Consider the following 17,378-nt stretch of genomic DNA (forward strand, 5'->3'; position numbering starts at 1 on the left):
TTTCAGCTACTTTAAGCGGTTGAGTTTCTTGAAGCAAAAGCTCATTCCTCCCAAATACACATTCCTTTCTAGTGTCTGTCTTACTAAATCAAGCTCACTTGAAAGCCACTGCAGCTTAGTCAGATTTCTGCAGTCAGCAGTGAAGCTATAACAAAAATCATACCACTACCACTGCTAAAATGCACAAATAGTATGAATGGCTGCAAAAGTAAACACTAAAGTTATTCACATGGGAACAGAAGTGCAGGAGAGGAAAGGAGGAAAAAGTATTGAGAATCCCCAAGTAGTCAGTATAGTGCCCAGCACGGAGGCAAAAGAAAGTCTGCAACCTGGGCAGACGTTTTCACACGATTGCCCAGTGACTCCGGGTCTGTCCCCTCCAGAGCGACCCCTCACGCACAAAGCCAATCGGCATGCAGACAAGGCTCATATGTAGCCCGTGTCAGCTTAATCTGCATTCACCTCTGACAGACTTTAATCCAAGGCAAGACTGACCCTCGCCCCTCGGTTACGTCTCAATACATTCAGGAGACAAGCGCTTAGCAGGCCTACGCGTCCGTGCCCTTGCAAGGCAGGGAGGCGCACGCGAGAGCGCGCTGGGACTTACCCCCTACCCCACCCCCACCCCGGCTTCAAGATAAGGTAACTGTCGTAGGAGTCAGTCGTGGCAAGATGCCCACCCCGCCCCCGCCCCAACACACAGCACATCGGTTGGGGCTGGGCTGTCCCTCAGCACCCTACCCAGGACCCACCGCTGCACACCCCCGGGCTGGGCCCCGACCAACTCCGCCCACGCCTGCCCAGGGCACACAGGGTCACCCCCCTCCCGCCCCCAACGGCCGGGCCCTGAGTCACCCCCCTCCCCCCCAGCCCCGTGTGGCGGTGTCCCGGGCAGGGCGCGAGCTACCGCGGTTGTGGGGCGGGCTCGGCTCGCCGGCCAAGGCACCCGCCGCCCGCCCCGGCTCACCGGGCCAGCCCACAGCCTGCCCCGCCCGCGCTGTCAGACCGGCACCGCCACAGGCGCGACCCCGACACACTGACCCCCGCATCCAAAATGGCGGCGCCTGTTGCCAGCGGGCCGGCGGCTGCCTCACATAGCGGGCGGGAGAGGCGGCCGCGGAGCAGCGACTGCGGCCGGCCGAGGCCTGCGCGCGGGGCCGAGGAAAAGCAGAGGCCAGTGAGGGCAAGCGACAGGAACCGGCTCCGCTCGGCTCTCACTGACGTGGAAACGGACCCAGCCTAACCCGCTGCCTGGTTACTGCACCGACGGACAAGCCACGTGGCCAACCAAAACATGAATTCGGACAGGCCTGCGCAGAGTTACCCAATAACGGCAAAGCATTGAGTGAGCGGGCGGGATCAAAGGCAAGCAGTTAGAGGCCTTGCCGTAACAGTGAGAAGAGAACCAATCACATGAAAGCTTGTCAGGCTGGCGTGCATGCCTACCCAATAGCAAGAAGGAATGGTGCTTGAGGAGGCGGGACTATCAACGAGATTCATCAAGTGCGGTAGAGCTGCAGCAGTGGTATGTCACAGGAAGTGGCTAGGCTGGGAACAAAGTCGCAGGACAGCGAGCGTAAAAGGTCCCACGTCCTTGGGGCGGTGGTACCAGCCAATGCTTCAGCTGCCATTAGGGCCTGTGCCAGCCCCGGACTGCGGCCAGCTGGGGGTCTGCCCTAGTGCTGCCTGCGGGATGGGTCGCTGCCCACCGCCTGGGGGTGGCTATTTAGATTGTTGTGGTATTGGGGCAGGGACCATCCCAGTGCGGACGTACAGCACCTAGCACTAGGGTGACCAGCTGCCTGCCGCCTGCCTGCCGGCATTGACTGGGAGCGGGTCTAGTGGCTGCTGATGGGGGTGGGAGTTTAAGGCTGGTGGCAGAACAAAGCTGCAATGCGTGGGAACAGCCAGTGCCTCTGCTGGTCTGTCCCGACAGCCCCCGCTGTGTGCTGGCTCTCAGCCAGTGGGCTCCCACCTCCCATCCATTTCCAGGGGCTGGTGAGGTGAGCAGATGCCAGGTTGCAGCCAATTAAGTTTTGCTTCTGCTGCCCTAGTATCAGTTCTTTGAACACAGTAATAATAGGATATCGCCCTGCCTGGACCAAGACAGAAAGCTGTGCGCATTCAGATGGCACTGGTCCGTCAGACCAAAGAACGTACAGATGGAAAAGCAACATACAGCCCTGGACAGAACAGCTTTTTAAGGGTGCCCCTTGCTCCTGAATTTTGAATGTATTACACTTGATTATTACAGGTTATTAAAGTGTTATTAAATCAAAGTAAAGAGGATTAGTATGTGCATGAGTGCCTCTGACTCCTATTACCAGTACTTCTCCACTCCACTCCCAGAACAACTTCTATATGTCCTCCTTAAACCAACAAATAGCCTACAAAAACAACAAGAAGTCCTGTGGCACCTTGTAGACTAACAGATATTTTGGAGCATAAGCGTTTGTGGGCAAAGACCCGCTTTGCCAGATGAATGAGTCGGGGGGGGAGGTTCAGAAGAGGGTTTAAAGAGGGAGTCTCAGTCAAGGGGAGGGCCAGACATGACAAGGTCTGTTCAGTAACAGAGGATGTGGTCCATTATCAGCAGTTAATGTGGAGTTGTGAACATTAAGGCCGTGTCTACACTAGCCCCAAACTTCGAAATGGCCATACAAATGGCCATTTCGAAGTTTACTAAAGAAGCGCTGAAATGCATATTCAGCACCTCATTAGCACGCGGGCAGCCGCGGCACTTCAAAATTGACGCAGCTCACCGCCGCACGGCTCGTCCCGACGGGGCTCCTTTTCGAAAGGACCCCGCCTACTTCGAAGTCCCCTTATTCCCATCTGCTCACAGGAATAAAGGGGCTTCGAAGTATGCGGGGTCCTTTCGAAAAGGAGCTGCATCGGGACGCGCCGCGCGGCAGCGAGCCACGTCAATTTCAAAGTGCTGCAGCCGCCCGCGTGCTAATGAGGCGCTGAATATGCATTTCAGCGCTTCATTAGTACACTTCGAAATGGCCATTTACATGGCCATTTCGAAGTTTGGGGCTAGTGTAGACCCGGCCTAAGACAGGAGAAATCAAGTCAGTTCAGTCAGGGAGAATGCTCCAAAATATTTGTTAGTCTATAAGGTGCCACAGGACTTCTTGTTGTTTTTGAAGATACAGACTAACCTGGCCACCCCTCTGATACAAGTAAAATCAGCCCTCAGGACAAGCACAGCACTGAAAACTGCAGCTCTAGATCATGCCCAGCAGCCTAGTTAATTCACTCACTGCCCCGGACCTCATCTCACCTCAGGCATCTGAGCTGTGGATCCCTGCGGACTCCAGGGGGAGCTGAGGGGTGGGAGGGTAGGCCATGTGACCCCACAACACAGCTTGCTTCTGCTGCTCTCCTTTACGGAGGCACAGTCTCTGGACACAGCCTGTTCCAAACTGCCAGGCTGTGAGAAAGTTCTGCTTTGCTCCCTCTGGAGAATTCCAGGATATCTCCAAAGGGCACATCTTTACTGATAGATACCTGACAGTTGCCCCAGTGGCCTTCATTAGGGTCAAGCTTGCCCTCACCTGCCCCTCCCACAACCCCGCTTTCTTGCACCCTGCTCCAGATCAATAGAAGCCTCCTCCAAGACTTTGGTAGTGATGTTTACTACAGCCTGCATTGACGGACAGGACCAGCTTTGCAAGTTCCATTACGCCGGCAAACACACGGACGGCAGCCCACAGTCACCCCTACAAAGAGTTACTGGGTATTCTGCCACCTCAGCTGGCTGCCGTACTGCTTGTGCAGAACTGCCAGCCCTGTTGATAGACATTTACACATGGTCACGGCATGACTCAACAGAGGAGCTATTTAGCACTGCCACTATATTTTGCCATTCGGGATAAGTGATGCCCACATCTTTGTCAGCAGGGCAGGAGAGAGGAGCATGATAATAGTTAGGTTTTGTCCTGCTTTGGGCAGGGGGCTGGACTCAATGACCTCCTGAGGTCCCTGCCAGCCCTAGGAATCTAGGGGGTCTATGATTCTATAACAAACCAGAAGGAGGGTCTGGATAGTGTGTAATACAGATGATATGGTATAGATTATGGTGCGTAGACACAATTCACTTTTGCTGCTAGCAAATCTAATCTGATTTGACACCCAGGGGACTCACTCCTTTTCCATCCAAAGGAGGCCTTTGCTCAGGGCAGCAATGGACATGGTGAGAAAGACACGATACAACATGTCCTGGCTGTAAGAAGCGCGCACCCGTCCCCAGGCTCCAGGAAGATCACCGTCCTTCATGCAATGTGCTGCACACAATACAGATGTGAGATGAGCAGCAGCTTCATCATGTGGCTATCACTGGGAACACCCTGCCCAGAAAAGTCACTCCTCAATAACAGGAAATGAACGAGAGGGGCCATCTCTTTAAGAAAGTGATGTATTGGGCTCATGGACCTGTGTCACAGAAACACTATGACATGGTCTAGTCTGTGAGAGCTTGAACTTGGGCTTGTAACTAGTGTTCCCTGGAAGCCGAGCGCTTGGGCGGCCAACCAGGAGAGAGTCACATGCCGCCAGCGGATTAGCAGAGCGCCCACAGCCGGCGGCCTGTGTTTTCCTTGGTGGTGCACAGCCGCACATGCCTTGGCGCACATAAGGTTTATTCCACCCAAGGATGGTAAAAATTAGAGGGAACATTACCTGAAACCTTCCCCTGAAAATTGTTACTATATCCCCAAGCAAAAGTCACCCGCTTCCCTAAGGAGTAAAGAGGTCAGGGAGAAAAGGCTGCAAGACAGACCTCTAGTGAACGTATTCATAGGGCACTGACCCTTGTAACATATGGAAAGAAGCTGAATTCACACGGCCTTAATTTACAGACTTCAACCAAAGCCTCATTCGGCAGTATGGGAAAGCCCATTGAATATGGTGATACCCTGTGCATTGAGCCCTGAGCGCTTCCTTCCAGGCCTTTCCTCTATCCCGGAGTTCTCTTTGGTTATAGTCACAGGGATGCTGCGATCTGAATGATGCACTCACATTTGCAGCCATTCCTCTGAGGAAGTGAGTCTTACTCACGAAAGCTCATGACCTAATACATTTGTTAGTCTCTAAGGTGCTACGGGACTGCTTGTCATTTGCAGAGGTAGTTATTATTCAAGAAACGAGTAATCATATTTGGAGAAAATAAAGTTTTGCTGAGGACCTAAGTCTCTCCCTTTCTTTTGCTCTCTGTGCATTTCATTTCTTGCTGAGAAGTGAGATAATTCCACCGCGGTTTCAGCTGGCTTTTGCTTTTATTGTGTTTGTGTAAAAGTAATAACACCTCTCTCCTGATCTCAGGTGAATCCCTGGTCTTCCACTCTGGCAGTGAACTTCAGAAAGACAAGATGATAGCTAAGAAATCTTGGCACAAAGCAGCAACAGCTGCTACTAGAGGGTATTTTCAAATCAATGCTCAAAGACAAACCATGATAAATGCCACAGAGCCTATTACAGGATGAGTCCTGCAGTTACTAGGAGTTTGGCCCAGTTAAAATCAGCCTAGCTGATGTCAGGATCATCTAATCCAGTAGTTCCCAAATTACAGTCTATGGGACACCTGGCAGTGGTCTCTGGGGAACTAGCTGGTGATGTGGTGCTGGTTCTTGTTTCTACAGCAGCTCAAAGTAAACAGCTGAAAATACCTTTGTCTTCTTATTACTTTTCAACATGAGCAGTTACGTTAGCTGCTGCCGTGATGTTTTGCAATTAGAATTCGTGACAGTGGTTGTGAAGAGGTGCCCACAAGACAATCTTCACTGAAGATGTGCAGTCCACATTATATGAGCCCTGATCTAGCTGTGCCTCGGGGTGCCTGGGGCAGCCCTCGCTGGCAATGCCAAGGACAGGGCAGGCTGTAAAAGGGAGAGCAGGTACTCCCAACAATGATGGATAATGCTGAAGTTCATCTTCCCAGACAGTCTCAGGCTATGATCCTGATTCCACAGTTATCAAGAAGAAAAACATCTCACAGCCCCCTTTATTGCATTCCCATTCTCTGGCTCCCAGTCAGCCTCTAAGTCCAGTACAATGAGAATGTCTTTTAAAACTCTGCTCAGATGTACAAAATGTTCTTCTGATCCCAAAGGACCAGCTGCATTTCCAGGCCACTATAGGTTTGCATGTTACCCAGAACACCACGCTGCCAGCCAGGACTTCAGTGCCTAAAACTAAAGGGTTATTATTTAAAAAAAAAGAGAGAAAGAACAAGATTGAGATGTTAAATGGTCAGAGTCACAGACATACAACAGATTCAAAATCCACCAGGCTCCCAGCAGCACTGGTAACTGTGAGAGCTTGAAAGTCCCTCTGGATCACATCCATAGCTTTCCTGGGTCGTTCAGCCTTTGTTCAAGCTCCGTTTGTCGAAAGGTTACTCCAGAGGTAGGAAGCAGGAATGGAGACAAGCTGGAGAAGAAGCAGATGCCTTTCATGCTCCTTTTGCCATGTGACTGCTACTTCCTTTGTCCTGATCACAAGTTGCCCAGCACAGGGCCTGGAAGCCTTAGAGCTCTTGTCCACAGGCATGGCCTGTCTGCCCGCCTTGTGTCATCATAGCTGTGTCTACACGTGCATGCTACTTCGAAGTAGCGGCACTAACTTTGAAATAGCGCCCGTCGTGGCTACACGCGTCGGGCACTATTTCGAAGTTAACTTCGACGTTAGGCGGCGAGACGTCGAAGTCGCTAACCTCATGAGGGGATTGGAATAGCGCCCTACTTCGACGTTCAACATCGAAGTAGGGACTGTGTAGACGATCCGCGTCCTGCAACGTCGAAATTGTGGGGTCCTCCATGGCAGCCATCAGCTGGGGGGTTGAGAGATGCTCTCTCTCCAGCCCGTGCGGGGCTCTATGGTCACCGTGTGCAGCAGCCCTTAGCCCAGGGCTTTTGGCTGCTGCTGCTGCAGCGGGGGATTCATGCTGCATGCACAGGGTCTGCAACTCGTTGTCGGCTCTGTGGATCTTGTGGTGTTTAGCGCAAGTGTGTCTGGGAGGGGCCCTTTAAGGGAGCGGCTGGCTGTTGAGTCCGCCGTGTGACCCTGTCTGCAGCTGTGCCTGGCACCCTTATTTCGATGTGTGCTACTGTGGCGTGTAGACTTTCCCTCGCTGCGCCTATTTCGATGTGGTGCTGCGCAATGTCGATGTTGAACATCGACGTTGCCAGCCCTGGAGGACGTGTAGACGTTATTCATCGAAATAGCCTATTTCGATGTCGCCACTTCGAAATAGGCTACTTCGATGTAGGCTTCACGTGTAGACGTAGTCCATAAGACATATCCTCTGCCTTTTCTCAATGGGTCAATCTGCTCCTGCACCCTCTCTCCCTCCTGGCCAGATCCCACATCCCCAACACGCTTTCTGGCATCCCCCTCTGTTATGGGGGAGGGTCCCCAGGCCCTGCACCCCATCTGCAGTCAGATGTGACTCTCATCCAGCAGGGAGAGCAGAAGGTTTATTAGCCAACAGGGAGCTGGCATAGAACAGACTTGTCAGCGCATAAGCCAGAAGCAGTCAGTACAATCCCTCTTGGGGAGAGGGAGCCCAAAGGGGGTCCCCGAGCCGGGACCCTAGCTGTCCCCTCTTCCTCTTCAGCCAGACCAGACCAGACCAGACTGCCCCACTCTCCAGCTGCCCGATTCCCATTCAATCCAGTGAGGCCCTTCCTCCCTCCTTTGTCCTGTTTCCAGGGGAAGAAAGGTGTCACCTGGTTGCCTAGGTTACAAAGGGCATGTGAGAAGTCATCACACCCAAATCCCCATCACTACTACGTGCTGATGCTGTGCCTAGGGAAACTGAGGCACCCATCTTGGGTTACTACCAGACAGCAGGAAACACATGCGACCTAACCAGGGGAATCCCACACCCCACTTAATTATACCCTCCCACACAGGACCCCTCGTTTTGGCTCCACCCCAGCGCGTAAGGGACCCACAAAATGTACCAGCCCTGGCCTCTAGGCTCTGGGGCTGGTTTGCAAGAGGAATGAGGGGAGTGCCCTTTTTTCTGGTTCCCACTCAGAGACCACACCAAACAGATGGTTTTTGTTTGGCTTTTTGGCTTCTCCCTTGTGTAGCGCCCAACTGATTCTTCTGGGGGGCAGTAGCCCCGAGGCCCCAAAAAGGTTCCCACTCTTGCCATACACAACGGGATCCCCAGGGGAAAGGTTAGGTTCAGTGTGATACTCTCTCCCTCAAGATACATCTACACAAGAGGGTTTTGTCGACCAAACCCACAGAGCGTCCACATGAACAAAGCATTCTGGCAACATACGAGTGACAGAACTCGGCACTTCTGCACCTCTCCCACGAGGCAGACCGCCTTTCTCAACAGCATCCGTCCACAAAAAAGCTGCATGGAAGCTCCTGGGGCCCCTTTGTTGACTAACGGGTTTGCCGGGTCACCAGGCAGCCCTGGCTGCTGTGCTTCCAGTCCGCCGTTCTTCTCTAGAGCAGATTAACAGACACAGAGCACATGGACAGAGCAGCGCGCTTTCGAGTGTGGCCGCGATCGGCCAGCCGAAGTTTTGTCAGCAGTTCTCTTCTGACAGCAACGTCTGTCGAGAGGCGGCTGTAGTGTAGACGTAGGCTCAGAGGTCTTGTGCGGAATTCTGTTGAGAGCAAAAATATTGACCCCTACCCTGTAGCCTCTGCAAAAGCCAATGTCCCATGCTGAGCTACGGGCATGTTGCCCAAGTAAGCAAGGACCTCAAGACTGGACCTGTCAAGAACTGAGAGAGAAGGATGAGATCCCAACTGTGTTAGCGGAACAGCCCGGCAGACAAATGCCTTCCTAAATCACAGACCGCAAAATGTTTCCAAAGGAACATTTACACCTGCACATTTCTCACAACAGCACCTAGGCCCCATAGGGTCTGTACGCCCACCTGCTGGTGTCTTTAGAATGCAGGCAATGGCCGAGTCCTAAACAGCCTCTGTCCAAATAGGTTTTCACTGAATTATATGTAGTCAAATGTTAGGTGGAAGAGACCTACTAAATCTAGTCAGCCCCTCTGCCAACGCTGGGCTATCCCTACGGCTCAGGTTTTATAAAATACAGACCTGAACCCAATTCATCCCTGTTATGACTACTGACTTCAGAATGAAAGTTGCCCCTGAATCTGGTTATACAATAGTGATAACATGCCAAAAAAAGCCTCAGATTATTGCATTTTATGAAAAAAAAAGGCAGCTTCCAATGACAGTCAGTATTATGATAAGAACTCAATTTTTTACTCTATAGCACTGCGTGTTGGAAAAACATGTTTGTTCATATTACTGAACTTAATCCATAACCCCTAGCTCCTCCCGGCCTGCTTGTAATTTGACTGCTTTGGGCACACTCCGCTTTCCGTACATATCCATATGTCATGTTATGCATTTAACAGGCTCTCTAAATACAGCCTGTAAATCACCGAGAGTTAAACCCCCTCCCTCCAGCATGACTTCCTAATCTCTAAAACACATCAGGGTGAGAGCCAGAGGGTGACCTTTGGCATCAGAAATCTCCAGAAAGGCTGACATGGAAGTGACCTCAAGAAAAGATGAATGCAGAAATAGGTATTTGCCCATCAGGTGCCAGTACCACCTTCCACTGGTAAACACCTTCCACGCAGCGTGCTCCAAGAAAAGAGAGAGGCCCTAGGTGAGAACGTGACAGCTAAAATGCCTTTCCGGCCCACAGTTGCACACATGATCACTCTGTGAATCTGTGAGTCCCAGTGAAGCCCATGGCATTATTCAGATGTCTAAAATGAAGCAGAGCTGCGTACAAGTATTTGCAGTATTGGGAATTACTATAGTACAGACCTCAGGATGGGCTGTGTAGATAATAGGGCTTTCAGCTCAAGGCTATGGCCCTGCATCACCATTCAGTGGCAGGTATCAGCGAGGTAGCCGTGTTAGTATATATCTGCAAAAACATGGAGAAGTCCGGCGGCACCTTACAGACTAACATACATTTCAGCATAAGCTTTCCTGGGCAAAGACCCGCTTCGTATCTGCATCTGATGAAGCGGGCCTTTGCCCACGAAAGCTTATGCTCCAATATATCTGTTAGCCTGTAAGGTGCTGCAGGACCGTTCAGTGATAGAAGTTTTGCTCTTTACTTCAACAGCAGAAGAACCGAACCGTAAACGTTAGGAGATATTTAGGATGGCACAATGTAACGGGGTTAGAAAGTACCGCTTCTATTCCAGGGCTAGTGACCCTAGCCTGGGAGAAAGTGCAGGGGGGCGTTCTGTGAGGCAGAGAAGATGGACACCACAACTGCACATGGAGATGCGCTTTCCCTTCCTCAAGTGACAAACACTCTGCAAAATCTTCTCCAAATGAGCGTCTAAGAAGGATAATCCGGAAACCCAGGTATAAAGGCAAAACTACAGAAATGCATCCTTCTGGCTTGGAAGGCAGGGCAGAGCAGAACAGGTAACAGGATCACACTGGGGCTGAGAAGGAGAGGTGCCGCTTACATTTCTCACAAAGTAAGCTGAGATTGGTCTTTGAACCCAAGGGTGACCGTCCTTCCTGCCTGACCTGGGGGGTTTACAAGAACGCCATCACCGCGGGCCCTCATAGCCCCCGGCAGGGCCAGGAGAATTCCACCAGATGCGCCATCTCTGCAAAGTCAGCTGGCTGGCCAGCCTGGCCCTCCCCAGGGACGGTGGCACTGGAGGGAAGCTCTTGCACTGGGCCCATGGTGAAAGGTTGGGGAGCAAAGGGAAGGGAGAGTCAACCCTTAAATGGGGGGATCCCCTGGTTGATGCTAAGTGAGGGGGCAGCTGAGCACTGCAGGGGCGCTGGAGCAATGCTGCACCCCCGCCCCCAGTTCCAGCGCCCCTAGAGCCCTGGGCAACCCAGCTGCTCCCCCAACCACCCGGCGGCTCCGCAGCCCCTGCAGCCTGAGCACAAACTCCCCGGCCACTTGCTTCTGGCAGCTCTGGTGGGCGGGGATCAAGGCAGAGGGGCCCGACCCTGACCACCCCGGCGGTCAATGAGATGGGCGGGCCTCTGGATGCAAATCGGTGCTCTGTGATTGGCCGCCCGCGGCAGGGGCGGTGCCTGAGGGTTCCCAGCTGGCCCGGCCGGGGGCTGGGGCTGGATCTGGGGCGGGCGGAGCGCGCGGAGCCGGGGAGCCGCTGCCTGGGGGCGCCCGCTGCCTCCCATAAAGTGAATGGCCCCGGTGAATGGGAGTCAGTCCAGGGGGATCGCCTCTGCCCGCCGCTCCCCATGAGTGCCCGGCCCGCAGAGCGCCCCGCGCCCCGCAGCCAGCCCGGGGAACTTACCGTCTGAGCGGCCCTGCCCCGCCCTGCCCTGCCCCGGATTACGCCCGACCGGCAGCGCCGCATCCGGAGCCGCTGTAAGTGACCCCCCGCCTGCGGCAGCCGCTCCCCGGCCCCTCCGCTCCCTGCCCCCGGCCCGCCGCGCGAGGCGCCTCGGCGGCGGGGCACGGCGGGGGCTGGCCCGGGGCCGGCTGAGCCCAGCCACCCTGCAGGCTCCGGCCGGGCCCATGCGCTCGGCTCGCGGCGCGGCGCTCGGGGGCGCGGGAGAGGCCCGACGGCTCGGGCCCGCTGGAGCGGTGGCGCTCACGGAAGGAGCCAACCCCTGCGCCCGCCCCAGCCGGGACCTCCGCTCCCCGCGCCCTCCTCGCCGCGCGTAAAAACGCGCCAGCGTCCGGCGGGGCGGCTGGGAGAGACGGGCGCGGGGGTGACTCGGCTGCGCCCGGCGCCGGAGGGCGCGGGGGAGGGAGCCGGGCGGGCGCAGCCTTGCCAGGGCCGGGGCGGACCGGCCCCGTGTGTGGACGCTCCTGGCAAGGGGAAGCGCCTCAGCCGAGTCCCGGGTCCTTAGTCCCCGCGGGCGGCGAGCGAGGGCCGGGAGCGCCCGGGATGTGGCCAGCCCGGGGCCTCGCCAAGGGCGCCCGGGAGTGTCCGGCTGGCGGGGCCGCGGGTCCCCCCCCCGCCCCCGGCTTCTCCCGGCCTCGGGCCCCTTCTGCCTCGGGGCAGACTGTGCCCGGTCGAGAGGGGCTGCGCCGGCGGAGCGGCTCTGGAGCCGGGGTGTCCCGGGCAGCAGGTGCCTCCGCGGGCCGGCTCCGGGCGCGCTCTGCAGAGCGCCCAGAGGGGTCCCGGTCCCGGTCCCGGACCCGGCCCCCGACGCCGCGGGGAGGGGGCCCAGAAACCGGCGTCGCTCCGAGCCCAGCGGCCGCCCGGCGTGGCCCGGCCCCGAGCCGAGCCGAGCCTCCCCCGCCGCAGCCCGCGGAGCTGCGTGGGGCTCGGCGGAGCAGGGGGGCGGGGCGGCCCCAACCCGGCCGGGGCCGTGCGCGGGGGGCCGGGAGCGGCCGGGCCCTGCACTCTGCAGCGCGTAGCTCCCGGCCGCCGACCAGCCGCGACGGGGCGAGCGCCCCAGGCTCCAGCGAGCGCCGGCCCGGGCAACGTGCCCCTTCCCGCAGCCGCCGGGGAGAGACAGAAGTTCCCCGGGAGGGCCCGATCCGGCTGGCTGCGGCGCGCCAATCACCCCTGCGCCAGCGGCTCCCAGCTCCGCCGGCCTTTGCTTTACTGCAGCTCCCGGGCTCCGCAGGGCCGCCCGCTCGCACCCACACGGCCTGGGGGCGGCCGGAGGGGAGGGACCGGCAGGTGGGTTGTGTGCGGGGGCGCCCCCACTCCCCTGCCCCAGCCCTGCCCAGCCCCAGGGAGCAGAGCCTGGCCCGAGCTTAGGGGGCTGCAGCCCAGTTCTCTCCCCGCCTTGTCCCTGCACGCACGGCTCGAACTGGCCCCCCGCCGACTGAGCCCCACGGGTGCCTCCCCTCCCCCTGCTGGCCAGACTCCAGGCACCCTGGCTGAGCCTGAGCAAGGCCCAACCCCAGCGGGGAGGGGGCGAATGGGTGACTGTTGTTCCACCCTTGGAGGGGCTCGCTCCTGGGTGGAGCAGCCAGAAGCACCTGGTGCTTTCCTCTGTGGACCAGGCCCGGGCCAAGATCAACAGTCCAGTGTGTTCCGTAGCTTCCCGCGCGAGGTTAAAGGTGACAGTCGCCGGGACGAAGCCAGACCTTGTCCCGGTGCCGGAGAGCGGCCCTTAGCGGGGCGTGCGCTTCCACCGCTCGCCTGTGGCCCCTTCAGCGCAGCCCCGGGGGCAAAGTGCTGGGCGGAGTCGTCAGCCGACTGCCACGGCTTGATCCGGGGCAGAGGTGCAGAGCGGGGCTAGGCCTTCCTAACATGCTGAATTCTTGGCCTCTGTCCCCTGTGATATAAATGGGTGCTGATGTGTGGTTGTGTTGGACACAGGCCCGGTGGGAACCGTCCCCGTCAACTGAGGCCACCAAACCCCCGTCAGATAGTTACACTTACGGACATGACGGATGTGGGTAAATTTGAGTAAGTGACGAGGCCCTGATTTCCATTGACAACTGCCTGAGCCGTCCCTAAACCGCCTTCGGAAAAAGAAGGGCCCAGATCCTCAAAGATTACCAGAGGCCTTCGCAGCAGGGCAGGATTAGGACCTTGGAGGGTCCGAGCCAGCTAATGCTCTGCCCTGCTTTTCACAGCAGTAACAGCTCCTGACCGGAGCTCATTGAGGAACTACCAGTGGATGCTCCACAGTCTTCATTCAGAGCCCAGTCACATTCCCAGAGCTGCGTTTTATTTCTCTTCAGAGCCGGGATCTTTTTCTCTGGTAGACAGATAGTTGTAAGGGTCCTTCAGTACATCTTGGCTAGCTTTAGAGGCTAATGCGGGTAAATCAATCGCTCTAAAAGCTCGAATGGATTGCCGCTGGACCGGCTGATCATTTTCCCTGCATAGAATCAGGAACAAGGGGAGGAAATTCTGCTCTGTCTGAGAGCAGCGTCCCAAAACTAGACGGTAGAGAGGTGGAGCTGGGTAGAGGGACTCTGCCAAAGAGAGAGAGGAACCAGAAATAGGAGACCTGGCAGAGAGGGTGAGATGATTACGGGGCCTAATCCCTAACTCCCATGGACAGGATGTGAACCATAATGTGAATCCTGGCTCAGTGGGACAGATGAGCCCTGGAGAAAACCAAGATGAATCTGGCCTGGTTTGAGAATGGGGCGCGAGGCAGGCCCTGCAGCCCCGCCCTAAGGAAACAATTGCAGATGCAAAAAGGAAACTTGAACCATAAGGTAGCTTAGAAAAATACTGGAGAGTAACTTGGATCGGGGGGAGGCTCCACCTTTTCCCCCTTTAGAAGAGGGAGATAAAGGCTGTTAGTTACCTGGGGGGCTCCCAGGAGCCAAGCCCACTGGGAGTACGCAGCGGCTGGCAGGAGGGGGCATTGTCTTTGGGCTGGGTGCAGCGTGGGAGCCAATGTTGCTTAGCATCTTAGCACCCCACTCGCCTGCTGGCGGCCCGTGTTTACAAACTGGAAACAAAGTTAATGCCATGGCGCTTCTGAAACACTCTTCTGTCAACACACGGCAGGGATTTGCTGGAAGCCTAGAAAAGAGGATTCTGATGATACCGGGCTGCCATTCGCTTCCCCTTTCTCCTACTTGTCCTCCCTCCCCAGCACCCTTGCCCTCCCTCCCGTTTCACTTCTGAATATTAATGCCTCTGGCAGATTGGATAATAATGTGACTGGGAATTGAATGAAGCTGGTTATTAGCCTCTGGACTCCTTGATGCATTTAAGGGAGCCCCTAGTTGGTTGCTGAAGGATCAACACAGAAAGGCTGAGCAGTCCATGGGGCAACCTGGCTCTTCTCAAAGGAGTTGTCTGAAATCGACATCTCTGTCTGACTAAAGGGGATGAATATAATTTAGCCAGAGCAGAGAAGTCCTGTTAGCCCTTCAGAGACAGGGCTGGCATCACACAGTACGTAGCGCAGTTGACTCTTTAAATGTTGTCATTCTGTGGGGGCCACAGAGCTGTTCTTTAGCTTTCGAGAGCTATTGAGAAATGACCTGTAATTACTGGATTTTAAAAGCTTCCCTGGGCCCCACCATTTGTAAAATGGGTTCAAGGTACACACCACCTTGGTAAAGTGCAGGGAGATCCGCGAGTGAAAAGCAGGAGGTGAGAGATTTATTGTTATTACGAGAAATCTTCCTTCCTCTCTCACAGCGGGGACAGCCAGGCATCCCCCTCAGCTTATTTCCCTGTACAGTTGCTCACAAATGCCCAGTCCTGCCCTTAGGAACCCAGCGGGAGTTTTGACGCTCGTTTCAGTGGACACAGGATCGGGCACACCTGCCTTGAATTTGTGCTTAGGTGCCTTTCCTTTCCTAACAATGCTTCCCAGAGCGTGCATATCGCTTCCTCGGTAGATCTCCAAGTGCTTTACCCGGGAGGCGGGTATCATTCTTCCTCTTCTGCAGATGGGGAAACTGAGGCATGGAGCAGGGACAGGTCTTGCTTGAGGTCGTCGTGCAGGCCGGGGGGTGGAGCTGAGGCCAGAACCCAGGGCTGGTGTGCCAGGCACGGTCTCTAACTGCTGTGCAAGCAGCAGCTACGTTTCACAGACCCTCTGTGGAGGGCAAGTGCTCCTATCCCTGTTTTACAGCTGGAGAAGCAGGCAGGGACACTAGGCCACGTCTGCCCTGCAACCCCTCCTCTCCCATAGCAGCAGCCTCAGAGCCCAGGACGACTGACTCAGAGCAGAGCCTGGCTCTCCATTGGCAGTGGGGGACGGGTTTGTCAGAGCTCCGGCTCCGTCCCCTGTGAAAATGGCCACACGGCTGTTTTTAGCCCAGTCCGCAAGCCCTGCGCACTGAAGTCCCTTTCCCCAGCACCGAGACTTGCAGGCACATTGTTGTGTTTGTGCTGTAGACGTATCTGCAGCCATTAGTGTCCCACATGGGCCCCTAAAATCAGCTGTTACTTGAGCCATCCTGAGTTAGAGAGACACCGATTTAAAAACTCTGGTTGCCTTAAAAAAAGTTCCAGTACTTCAGACCCCAGGAACTAAACATTTGGCCAAACAGCTCTGATTCAGCATTTTGATTGTATGCATTCGATAGTCCTTCGTAGGGTCTGTTTCATCGTTTCCCCCCCAGAACCCCCAACCCTCCAAACCGTTCCATACAGGCATCAGGTCAGTGGGGCTTCCCATGAATGCAGGGATCTGCCCTCCAGCGTTCTCTGTAAGCTGAGCCTGTGGGTGGCCACCCAGGAGAGAGAGTCAACTGTCACTCAGCTGATAAGCAGACTACCCACAGCCTGCGACATGTCCTTCTTCTGGCAGTGCACATAACAGAATTTATTCCACACATATGTGGAAAAAAAATGAGGGGACATTGCTGCCTACCCAGTACTGCCTGCTAGCTCGGGCCACATTCAGTCTGGTTCCTCTCTCTGTTTTGGCCTATCACCCAGCAGAAGGGGACAGAAATGCGAACACTGGAAAGTGTGATTGTTAAATGAACCAGCGAGGAGCCAGCATACTGCCAGAAATTACTTTTCACTTACATTTTTAAAGTCACATTTTTAATTGAAGATATTCCTGGATGTCTGCATGCCCTCTTTAGCTAACCCAGCGGCATCAGGGAGTCACCCAATATATTTTATAACAATTCTTTCTTAGCAATCCTTAAACGTAGGGTGCTAAATGATAGATGTGACCCTTGTTTAGAATATATGATTGTAAGGGACAGGGGAAATTCAGCCACCTTGTTTTGTGAATTTAAAGAATCTGACAACTTAAAAATCTTATCTTAACACATTTGTCCATTTTCCTAAAAAGACCAACAATCAGAACACTTAAAATGGTTTAATTATTTGTAGCTGTTTTTTCAGTTTGTTTCTGTCCTCGGACAAGGAAATTAATTTCTCCTTTGTTCCATTAGGTTTGGTTTTGAGTGTTTGGTGCTGCTACGTTCGCGGTCTGTAGATAGGACAGGGACATTTGTATTTGTTTAATTTGCTGTTAAAATGAATCTCTGGCTCATTTCTATGGGAAGCTGAGGTTTTTGTATAAGATTTGCTTTGGTACTGGCATGAGTGAAGTTAATAGTAATGTTCATTTTACAGACCCTAAATACTGGACTGTATCTGAGTCACTGCTTTGGGTTTGTTTGTTTCATGGAGTCATGTAATACTTTTGATCTGTGTACAGAATCCATGTTAAGGTCAAGGGAAATTGTAGGTGTGTGATAAAGAGTCATATATGCACTTTTATGTCAAGCTGAAAAAAGTGTTGTGTAGATTAGTTTTCGTTGGTGCATTTAAATGATGGTATTAAAAAAACAAAACAAAAAAACAAAACAAGCCCTCTGCCTCCTCCTATTCAGAACGCTTGAGTACTTTGGCTCAGCTGTCTGCTAACACTAGAACAAACTGGGGATTATGCACCCCTACCAGTGAATGCAGGGGACAAATCCTTAGGAATCCGTACTCAGTGTGCGTTACGCT

The 17,378-nt window shown here is 54.6% G+C and overlaps 2 protein-coding genes across 12 annotated transcripts in view; one reads left to right on the forward strand and one right to left on the reverse strand.

Annotated features, from left to right (window-relative positions):
• The window catches only part of GBF1 (golgi brefeldin A resistant guanine nucleotide exchange factor 1), a 150,291-nt gene extending 149,049 nt beyond the window's left edge, over positions 1 to 1,242 (reverse strand). For all 11 annotated transcript variants that reach the window (XM_074999826.1, XM_074999830.1, XM_074999825.1 and 8 more), the window contains exon 1: positions 1,042 to 1,242. In XM_074999826.1, coding sequence (XP_074855927.1) covers positions 1,042 to 1,049 — 8 coding nt within the window. In that variant the 5' untranslated portion in view covers positions 1,050 to 1,242. The remainder of the gene's footprint in view (positions 1 to 1,041) is intronic.
• A 9,897-nt stretch (positions 1,243 to 11,139) lies between these two features.
• PITX3 (paired like homeodomain 3) overlaps positions 11,140 to 17,378 on the forward strand; it is a 33,236-nt gene continuing 26,997 nt past the window's right edge. Inside the window, exon 1 of the mRNA XM_074999451.1 lies at positions 11,140 to 11,380. The gene's annotated coding sequence lies outside the window, so the exon portion shown is untranslated. The remainder of the gene's footprint in view (positions 11,381 to 17,378) is intronic.

Source organism: Carettochelys insculpta, chromosome 7 (assembly GCF_033958435.1).
Source record: "Carettochelys insculpta isolate YL-2023 chromosome 7, ASM3395843v1, whole genome shotgun sequence".
NCBI classification, from domain to species: Eukaryota; Metazoa; Chordata; order Testudines; family Carettochelyidae; genus Carettochelys; species Carettochelys insculpta.